Below are 10,756 nucleotides of genomic sequence, written 5' to 3'. Positions count from 1 at the left end.
GGTGCGGGACGGGTCGCTGCCATGTGCGGACGCGTGGCCTGCAGCCTGGCGGCCGACAACTTGCGCCGGGCCTGCGCCTACCGGGACGGGCGCGGCCGCCGCCGCCTGCCCGAGTGGAGGGAGCCGGAGCGCTACCGGCCCGCCTACAACCGCGGGCCCCGGGCCTACGGGCCCGTGCTGCTGGCCCGCCGCCACCTGCACCAGGTGACCGCCCCTCGCCTCCGCCTGGCCCCCGGCCCGCCCGCGAGGCCTCCCCTTCCCTTTCCTTTCCCCTTCCTTCCCCTTTCTCCTGAGCCCTCCCAGCTGAAGGCGGGCCAGACCAAGGGAGCAGTTAGGGAAAGCCCTTGGGCCAGTTGCCCTTTGAAGGGGCTTCTCAGACTTCCTTGCGGGCAGCAGCCCCGCTCCCCTGCCCGAAGTCTTCTCTAAACTTTCCACTTGCCCCTGCAGCGGGCAGCGGGGTCCAGCGTTCAGGGTGCCACACCATCGCCTTCCTCTGTGCAGGAGCGGGTATTGGGGGACCCGAATATGGCTCCTGCTGCTGTCCAGGTGCTGGGCTCTCCTGTTGTTTCGGTGGGAACCGCGGAGACCTGGTTTCAAGTCAGGGGTTCGTAGCCCTTTGCAGACTCGAGGCACCCCTCGGAAACCGCCGGCTCTAAGTTTTTCACGCTTGTTTTCGCTATGGGGAAATAACAGAGGAGTTTTTCTCCTACAAAGATCTCAGAAAGACCACAGCTATGGGTTTCTGTAGGCAGTCTCAGGGTTTATTTTGCGGGGCATATTTGCAAACCTAACAGTGTGGCACCCTGCTTGAGAATCACTGTTTTTAGTCCTAGTTCAGGTATAGTTCATGGGTTTCAAATTGCTTTGGCAGGTTTTGACCATCTCGGGTTGCACCTTTCCTATTTATTAATAATATTGCCGTCTCCCATGTATTATTAGATATTAATATGTTAGGGTATTAGAGAAACATCAAAGCTGAGTAATATTCTTTGCATTTATTCATCAGATTGCTACTGCATGCCTTGAAATGAAACAAGATTTACATTTCTGTAGCTTTTCTGGTACATTCTGTTCAGCGACCAGTAGTTACAAGGGAGTGACAAGTTCACAACTGGTTGTTGACCAATTCGATATCATCATCTTTACGTTCATTGGGGTGCGTTACAGTTTGAATCCTGCCATCTCTTTGAGCAAGAGCGGTTTGCTTTCGGTTTTGTGTCCCCAGGCTCCTACTATTAACGTTCACTTTACAGGATGTTTGCAGGACCAGTACCCCTGTTTGCCATGTTTGTGATGTGTGCTTCAGAGTATGTTCCTCCTACAGTAAAAAAGAAAAAAAGAAATGTGAGATCTCTGCTGAAATGTCAGGAATTGCCTCCCTGCTTGCAAAGGTTTTACACAGGTGTTTAAAGGTGACCCTGCAAAATGCTCCATCTCTTTTGGGTCCCAAATCAAAGCGCGCTTGCAAATTTCAAAATTACAAGTACATTAATGTCTTAAAACGTGACATTTGAAAACCACTTCCCCTTCACCTTCCCGCCTGCGTGCTCTAATCAAAACCCCATGTCACCCGTGCAATAGTTGATGAGATTACAGTGCCAAAGCTTGCAGCATTACATCATGAGCTCTGGGAAACATCTGCTCCTTCAGTCATCTTTATTCAACTCTTGTCTCTGCTCCTTCACGATTTAGTGACAGTAGGACACACTCTGTTTCAATGCTGAAACGGGTCATCTTCTGCCTTTTTCGTCTTTCTGATGCGCTTGAAGACTGAAAAGTTATACATAACATACAGAAATGCATGTCTTTGCCTTTAAAATTTGTGTAGTTTGGGGGAAATACCAACTCTTCTCTGTGGTTTTGGCCATCCAAACATTGGTGCCCTGAGAATTACAAAGTGAAATTCACGGGAAGCAGAAGTGAAACCCACTAGTGCGTTTCCATTGTCCAAACTGAGAAAATATGCAAACAGTTACTCTACAAAGAGTGAAAGTACCCTGAATTTAAATAATAGGTTAATAAAGACCAAATTATTGGTTGTGACATAAGAATGTTTTTAATTAAGCTTATCAGAGACTGAATGTTCCCCTTTTTCTTTGCTCACTATAAAAGGGAGGGCTCAGAGATGGCATAATTGCTTGGCCTTTTTGGGTGCTGAATTTGGAAGAAAACTGGGGATGTCATTAAATATAAATAATGTTATTTATGATGGGGTTTTCCTTATACCCAATTGCGTACGGTTTTCCTTATACCCAATTGCGTACGGTTATTTTGCTCAAACAAATATTACTGTATGTTAATTATTGCATATTTTAATGACTCCTTATACTGATTATTTTTGCATCACTTGGGAATGGCGGCCATATTCCATCTGCACTGACTGTATCCAGGCAGACTTGTACAAAACGGAAGTGACAGGAATGTAACTCATAGAGCAGCAATCCACAGTTACATTCCTGGCAGAGAAAGTAATCTGACTTTCTGCTTAATGTGTGCTGCGTTACTTTAACGAGTTATCTATAAGTTCCTTTTTTCTCAGTAGGCCCTCTGCCAGCAGTTGCTGTAGCTGAGTTTGCTGTGAGGTTTGTACAATACAAAGGCAGCAAGCTGCAAGATGCTTTCATTACTTTGAAATTGCTTTCCACTCATACATGTGCTGGCATAAGGTGCTTTTCTATTTTATGTGGAAGGATGCTGACCCTTCGGAGCGTGTCCTGGTGCCTATGCGCTGGGGACTGGTCCCGGCCTGGTTCAAAGAAGATAATCCTTCCAAGATGCAGTACAGCACCTTCAACTGTCGCAGTGACACCATGATGGAGAAACTCTCTTACAGGGTGAGTCTACAGTATCTTTGCATTTAACAAGAGGATTTTGAGCAGGGTGTGCCAGTGCTCCTGCTGGTACTACAACACAGAGATCCCTGGTCGAGGGTCTTGCTTGTCTGCTCAGGGTCAGACCGATAGCCACATTTGGGGTCAGGAAGGAATTTTACCCCATAGTCAAATTAATATGGATTGGGGGGGTGGGGACGGACAACCAGGACTAGATGACCTCCGGAGGTCCTTACCAGCTGGACTTTTCTATGATCCAATGGGGGAAATTTTGCTATCATCAACTCCCAGCAGTGCTACTACCATCTGGTAAGATAGAGACCAGACCTAGAGGCTCTCCCTAACAAGTACTGGCTGTTGTTGTCCCAGGTGTTTAGAAAAAGTCCTTCGTACTCGCACATTGTACAACCAGCATCTCCATTTCCATGAAACAGGAGAACTCAGCAGGTAGTGGCTTTTCACATGCTGTATTTGACAGGGTGGCCTAGATATAACCTGCTGTTTGGTTCAATTACCGGTCAGACTGGAGAAAACAAAGGCAGCATTGACAAACTCATTCGGGAATAAAATACTATGTGAAATTAATAAAAGCTTGTCAAGCCAATTTAGCAGTGGCACAGTGGGCTCTGTAAGGAGACTTAGCCAGCCTTTTTCAGCTGGAAGATGGGCATCCTGGCATGCTGTGTGGAAGTGGGGGAAATGTCTGTAGGAAGGAATTGGGGCATTCTTCCAAGTGCTGGAGAATGCAAGGAGTGGAGGTGAGGACACAGAGAATGATTTTGCCTTACAACTCATGGCTTTCAGCAAGAGAGAGAATCATGGACCCTTGCAAAGACTCTTCAAGGCTTATTTAAGCTCTCTGTCTCTCACTGATGCCAGGGAAGGCAATGGACAAAGCTCCAGTTGCCCAAGTGACCTATTTTTATTAACACAACTTCTTGAGTGGAATAGAATGGCTACATTTCCACCTTGTGCTGGGACCGATGTCACATGCTACCACTATGATTTACCATTAATGTGTCTGGGTGAAAACCGGTTGGATCATTGTGCAGAAGCCACTTAGGGAGCAGTTTGCCATATGGCATAAGATTCTTCTTTTGTTAAAGCATTTGTACGCTAACATAAGCCCTGAAAACAAAGCATAGGTTTGTATGACCCCCAGTGCGGGTCCACAGACCTAATACCTGAGCATTTGAAGATGAGCAGGAAAATGCAATGTGTCAAAAAGAAAGGTCTTCCCTGCATTTAAGCCATGATGTCATCCTTCTTCTCTCCTCCACCAAGCAGCTTTCTTTGATGTCAGTACATCCCAGTCTGCCATCTGCTTTCATTTGTGACATGGTCAAATTTTCTCTCTTCAAAGGGCCCTCTTGTCAAGGGCAGGCGCTGCGTCGTGCTGGCGGATGGATTCTATGAATGGCAGCAACGCAATGGAGAGAAGCAGCCCTATTTCATTTACTTTCCACAGACTAAGCAAGAAATGGTACTGGATTCCCAGCCTGGTGGTGTTTAGGCATTTGCTACTAAGCCATTGGTGATTTCCTGTTCCAGAACAGCTCAGAAATATTAATTAGCTGTTACTGTGGGCCAAGAGCTCTTTTTTTTTTAGCTGTGTTCAGGGTTGAAACACTCATAGTGGAGGCTGCATGCCTTTGGTGGTGTGGGGTGCTGCCTATTAGCACCCAGAGTGACAAACCCTGGAAACAGCAAAACAAACCTCTCAAGCTGCAATATGTGGGTGGCCTCTGTGTAGCTCTGCAAGCTCCCTTTGATCTTCTGTGAGTTTGATCCTGAGGGGTGCTGAGCACACAGAATTCCCATGGCTTGAATCTCACAGGGGATCACTTTAGATGATCGCAGAAATGATTCTGCCTGTCATGTTCTGCCCCCTCGTTCTTTTATTTTGGCCTGGACACCTGATTTGTCTCATGAGAGAGTTGATCTGCTACTTCTGCTTATCCTCTCCTGTCTCCTGCAGCTTTTCATTCGTTTCTAAAGTGACAGGTTATGCTGCACAGGTGGAGGGTATTGGCTTTGGGAGGGGAAGCAGCAGCAAGGGAAGATGAGGCTTCTAGTGGAGCTTTTGTGGGAAGGTCCCTAAACATAGAAAAGCAGTTAAAATAGTAGTTGAGCCCTGAGCCACTGACCTGCACTGGGTTTAGCATTATCTGTGAGGGGTCAGCTGCCCTTTAAAGGTCTTTATGTTGAAATGGCCTAGCACAGGGCTGGGGTTAGTAAGATAGTGATTGTGCCTGATCTTCCTTTCCAGTCAGACATGAAAGAGGAAGAGGACAATGAGGAGGAGGAATGGAAAGGCAAGAAGTTACTTACCATGGCTGGGATTTTTGATTGCTGGCAGCCTCCCAATGGAGGGGATCCCTTGTACACCTACACCATTATTACAGTGAATGCTTCCAAAGCCATAAGTTTCATCCATAACAGGCAAGTGAGACTGGCTGGTATGGGTTACAGAGCATACTATAGGGTAGCTAAGAATAGTGGCAAACCTTTCTCCTTCCCATGTGGAGCAGGTAGTGTGACTGCGTTCCCATAAACGCACAGCCTTGGCAGTCAGGAACTCTTTCCTGTTTCTTCCACCTGACCCCCTAGGACATGCATTAGCATGTGACTGACATGTTTGGGGTCACTGAATCTTGCCCTTCCCGTAAGTCACTGTGGGATTGCCTTCAGGCCTGTTTAATGACTGTCAAGCAGGACCTTTTCCCTCTCGGAAGGGGGCTGCTTTAATGAAAGTAATGTGCTGCCAGCCTCACAAACAAGCTATGTATTGCTTAGTCCTTTCTCCCTGGCTCCGCAATGGGGTCTCCATGCCACCCAGCTTGCTCTTTAGATACAAGGAGTTGCTGCCAACATGGTTTGTCCTGATGTACCTGCAGTCAGCTCTCTGTTAATGCTGGCACTAAGCTTAGCTTGCCCCCAGATGACTCAGTTCTACCATATGGCAGGCAAGTTCCATGCATCAGCACAATCTGAAGGTCTCTTCCCTCATATAGGATGCCAGCTATCCTAGATGGGGATGAGGCCATCAGGAAATGGCTGGACTTTGCAGAGGTGCCAACCCAGGAAGCAGTTAAGCTTATACAGCCCACGGAGCACATCACTTTCCACCCAGTGTCCACCCTGGTGAGCAACTCCCGGAACGACACACCAGAATGCTTTGCGCCCATTGAGCTAGGACTCAAGCAGGTGAGATCCAGGGCCAGACATGAATCAGGCCTCCCTACCTAATACTGTCTGAAGATAAGGATTTGTTCTGTTTGTAGTCTTCCTGCTAGGGATTTCCCTTTTCATTAAGCTTTCCCACCTCTTAGAGAAATGTTGCCCTCTACCTTTCACAGTTCTGTCATCTTTAAGACCAGAATGATCTTGGACAGTTGAGCACTGTGAGTGAATAAACCCCATGTTTTGCTCACTTGTTGAGCCAAGCCAACAGCCATTCTGCTTCTGGCACGGGAGGGAGATTGTGCATTGTAGTAATTCAGGGCGGCCGTTTCTGTCAGAAGATGGTGCTGGCAGGTACCAAAGAGATTGCAGGCTGCTACCCATCTTCAGCTGGAGCTGGGGGAGATGGCAGGAGTGACAGTTCATTAGGGATTCCCACTCCCTCCCCCACTTTTACAGAAATCAGCCATGGGCCTCTTACTTCATGAGGTGTATTCCCCGTTGAATGGAGCTTGGGATGAACTTGTTGGGACCCTCCCTGTGAAACCTGCTGCAGGCTGTGGATCTGGGGCCCAGCTCTTGGATGCCAGTACCAACATGAATTTGCTGATGGCCCTTGTATATGACCTGGTATTTCTCTGCTACTTTTATTTCTGTGTTTGTCATTTGTCCTCCCAGGAGACCAAAGCCAGTGCCAGCAGTAAAATGATGCTGGATTGGTTAAAAAACAAATCTCCCAAGAAACAGGAAGACGACCTGCCCAGGTGGTCCAGTCAGTTCATCCAAGCTGCTATGCCCAAAAGAACCAGCGCGAGTGTAATGCACCAGTGGCTGAAGAAAGAGGAAGAAGAATCTCCTGCTAAGAGGCCCAGGGTATAGGAGCCAGCCTAACCATTTGGAGATCATTCCCTGTTTCCAGTTCCTAAGGAGACGTGACACCTTATCTTGTTAGGCACTGCAGATTGATGCTGAGATTCCCATGACTTTGCTGCATGGAGCATTTCAGTTTGATCCCTTGTATTGATTTGATGGTGTAGCTCAGTGTCCCCATTGTCCTGTATGTTTCCTGACTCAGGAGGGTGATGTTGGCTTTGACTTCCACTAGGCAGGCACGGTCACTTCCTACCAGCTGTTCACTCCCCCCCACATAGCTGGCAGTGACTTTGCCTTGGGAACACCTATATACCAAATACGTATGTGATGGTGACAGAGGCACTTGACCGTCTGGACAGGGACCAGTGACTGGACTATCTGAAGGTTAATTTCTCTCCTGCCCTGGTATTCAGCAGATTCTTTCCATGGTGCCAGTGGGCAGCTATCTATTCTTGACAGTGTCTCCTCAACACTGCTGATGCTGGAAGACATTTGCAGCTGGGAAATTAACCAAAGGGCCAACAGCAAGTTAATGTTTCAGTGAGACATTCCCCATCCTTCTCACCTCCCTTTTGTCCAAAGCCAGGAAATTCTGTGCTAACTCTCTCTTGCTTTGCCTTACAGCATTCAGAAATGCCATAGCACTATGTGGGTTTCAGGGCAGGGGGATTCTTGGGCTATATGTGGAGAAGAGGAAGGTATTAAGGGAACAGGTCCTATTAAAACTCAGGAAGCCTTTTGTTGTGGAACTGAGGAGGATTATGGAGAGAAAGAGAGAGAGTGTGTGTGTGGTGACATATACAAAGTGATCCTCATTAACTCAGTTTTGCTGGCAAACGTTAAAAAAGTGCCTTTACCTTAAATTGTTTTCATGACTCATTGCCTGTCCCATTTCTGACAAGCTGACCTGCCTTCAAGGAGCCTGTGTGCTAAGCCTCAGGGGCTTTTCTCACTGACATTATAATATTTTGTGCCAGTTTCTCAGACTGTCTCTATGTCAGATTTTTTAGAACTACATGAGATTTTTTCCCCTCAGATTTTCTACTGCTGCTGTTCTCTGCAGCATCAGCAAGAGAAGTTCTAATTTCAGTGAGGAGTCAGCATTTTAACCACTGTTAACCCTGCTCTAAGCAGGGTTAGATGAAACATGGGAAAAATGGGGCATTGGATATTGCCTGCATGATGTGGTGAATTTGAGGAGACAAAAGATTTTCAGAAGGACTGAGCATATCAGCAAAATCTTAGCAGGGTTCCAGTGAGTGATGACTGGGTTTTATTCATCTCCTTGGGCTGAGTCTTCATCTCATAGCCTTATTTTTCCCTTTGGGGTGGGCAGTGGGTCTTGGTCGTGTCATTTGTGACGCTGTTTTGTTAGCATGGTTTTAAGATTTAGAGCGTTTTTCTGAACTCTCCATTCAGAGAGCTAACAATTACTCTTTTCCTGATTAGGAAAGTGCATGCCATTACAGTCCATATCACTAGAGTACCACTAAAGCAACTTGCATTTTTTTGTCTTGGTCTAAAATTGGACACCATTGGAGTCAGAAGTGAAAGCAAAGACCTCAGCGTGCAAAGCCTTGCTTGTTTGCTTCTGACACAATGGTTTGTAGAAAATAAAGCAGTGGGTTTGTCTGTGTGGTGTCCCATGCATGTGTGTGTCTGTCTGTAGCAGGTGGCAGGCTCAGAACATCCGTTCATCAACCAGCGTGAAGAGCATGGTTTCCTCACTTCTGGTGGAAAAGAATAAGATGACTCTGGAAGGGGATAGTGGGCAACAGGGAAGCTGTTGGTGGAATAAGGTCCTGAAGAGGTGTGTGTGTTGGGGGGGGCCTGTTTGCTAATGAAACTATTCTGGGAAGGCCCATTTTGAAGGCTGCTCTCCAAACTGCAAGGTTCAGAAAGCTTTCTTGCTGCTGGAGAGACTGCCAGTAACAGTAGCCAGATGTGGTGAGTTTGAAGTAAGGGAACATGCAGATTGCCTGGATGCTGTTCAAGATGTTAGAGCTGCCCATGCTGAGGAAGGAAGGCCCTTTAAGAGCTTTGGATCCAATGTGTGATCTTACATCTGAATCCTGAGTCCAGCACACACCACTGATTGGGGAAAATGCTCCACTGAGCCTGACATGTAGGGAACCAGGAAGGGAACCTCTCTTGCTGCCTGCTCCATGGATTTAAATCTTCCCTCATTCTGTGCTTAGGGGAAACCAGGCAGAGGCAGCTTTGCAGCCCCTTCTGCATCCCCTCGAGCATTCAGCTGCCAAGGTGAACAAATTGCTGTTTATCACAGGCCTGTTCCAGACTGTCAAAATAACAGGTCTTGATTTGTAGTCCCTGGGCCCGTTGCCTCAGCACCATCTACGGGCTTCTGTAGGCAGAAGACAAAACGTGAGAAATGGATTCCTTTCTGTGCCAAGCAGTTTCTTCCTGAGGCAGAACAACTGCTGCAGATGAACAACCAGTACAGAACAGCCTCTTCAAGCTGGCCCACACAGGCACTCAGGAGTTCCCCTGAAGTACCTGGAGTGACCAGACACCAATGTAGTCTACACTAGATGGGTATCTCCCTTCTCTAGCCTTGGGCTGCTGGGAACTTCCCTGTTTTAAATGGGAAGTAAGCCTTCACCCACCACAGGACTGATGGAAGGACTGACTGTATGCAGAGCATCTTGCAGATGCAAAGCATTGGGAGTGTGATGATCACCAGGCAATTCTCTTTAGGATGCAATCCCTACATAACGCCTTTACAGGCAAGTCTGTTTGTATTGCTAGTTTGGTAGAGAATGACCACTCTGGTTCATAATGATCTTAACCAGAAGTGTGTGTACAGGTAAATGAAGCCCTTTGGGGAAAACCCAATGTTAGGTTTCTCCAGTCTCAGCTGTAGGCTCCCCCTTCCAGCTGTGCTTTGCCCTGGGCCAGCTATCTTAGAAAACTGAGTGCACGCTTTAGCAGTGTAGATGCCTGGAATGGATGCAATAGTATTGTAGGTGTGTGGGATGGAAGAGAATTTGTTTTTACACACACTTTTTTAAAACAAACCTGCACTAAAACAGGCTGGGAGCCTGTTCGGCTGGGTCAGGGAAAGGAGGAAGCCTGCTCTATAAAGCAGCGGGACACTGAAGTACACTATCATTCTTAGGATTTTTGGAGGGAGACAACCAGCCTGTTTCCAGAACGGCAGTCAGGGGCACTAGGGACTTAGGCAGAAATCAACTGTATTGCCAAATCTCTTGGCTTGGAAACCTTCCTTCTTCCTCATGGTTGAGAGCAGAAGGGAGAAGTGTAGCGTGAAAAGGACAGCAGCAGCAGCCAAGGTTAGAAGCACTTTAACTTGGAGCAAGGGGCTGCTGCAGCTACTCTATCCTAGGGCTCCCACTGAAGTGGTGAGCTGTATTACTGGGGGGGGAAAAAATAGCCTTGGGTTAATGGGTCCTGGGCGCAGCAGCTCAGGCCTATGCACGCTGGCTCAGCAAAGAGCTGCTGTCCCCTGCTTTGGGTTTCCTGGCCTCGAGGACCTGCTTGTCCCTGCTGACCTGGCCCCTGGAGGAAAGGCAGCCTCCTCGAGGAAGCAGGAGCTGTGGCCCTGCTGGGTGGTGGAAGAGGGGCGGGTTTGTTCCTGTCAGGCCGCAGGCAGGCAGGGGCTCTTCTGCCCTCGCCCAGGACCGGAAGTGGAGATGGATCCTGCCAGGGCAGCGCCTGCTACTTTAACGAGGGACCGCTTCACCTTCCCTCGTGCGGCTCCAGCCTCGCTGCAGCTACGGGAGAGCTCCTGGACCCGGGCCTGGGATCGGGGCAGCCCAGACGGGTCCCAAGGGAGCGGGAGGGGGCAGCCGGAGCGCTGGGTCAGGCAGGCCGCCTGCAACCAGCGC

The 10,756-nt window shown here is 48.2% G+C and overlaps 1 protein-coding gene across 1 annotated transcript; it reads left to right on the top strand.

The window, feature by feature from the left end:
* The first annotated feature begins 6 nt into the window (after positions 1 to 6).
* Positions 7 to 8,523, top strand: HMCES (5-hydroxymethylcytosine (hmC) binding, ES cell-specific). The gene is made up of 6 exons (XM_019536855.1): positions 7 to 204; positions 2,691 to 2,834; positions 4,195 to 4,314; positions 5,101 to 5,273; positions 5,846 to 6,038; positions 6,693 to 8,523. The coding sequence occupies exons 1-6, from the start codon at positions 22 to 24 to the stop codon at positions 6,891 to 6,893; spliced, it is 1,014 nt and encodes a 337-aa protein (XP_019392400.1). The 5' UTR covers positions 7 to 21; the 3' UTR covers positions 6,894 to 8,523.
* The last annotated feature ends 2,233 nt before the right edge of the window (positions 8,524 to 10,756 follow it).

This window comes from Crocodylus porosus, unplaced genomic scaffold, assembly GCF_001723895.1.
Source record: "Crocodylus porosus isolate Cpor-Errol unplaced genomic scaffold, CroPor_comp1, whole genome shotgun sequence".
In the NCBI taxonomy this organism is placed as follows: domain Eukaryota; kingdom Metazoa; phylum Chordata; order Crocodylia; family Crocodylidae; genus Crocodylus; species Crocodylus porosus.
This window is presented reverse-complemented; position numbering and strand designations above follow the sequence as displayed.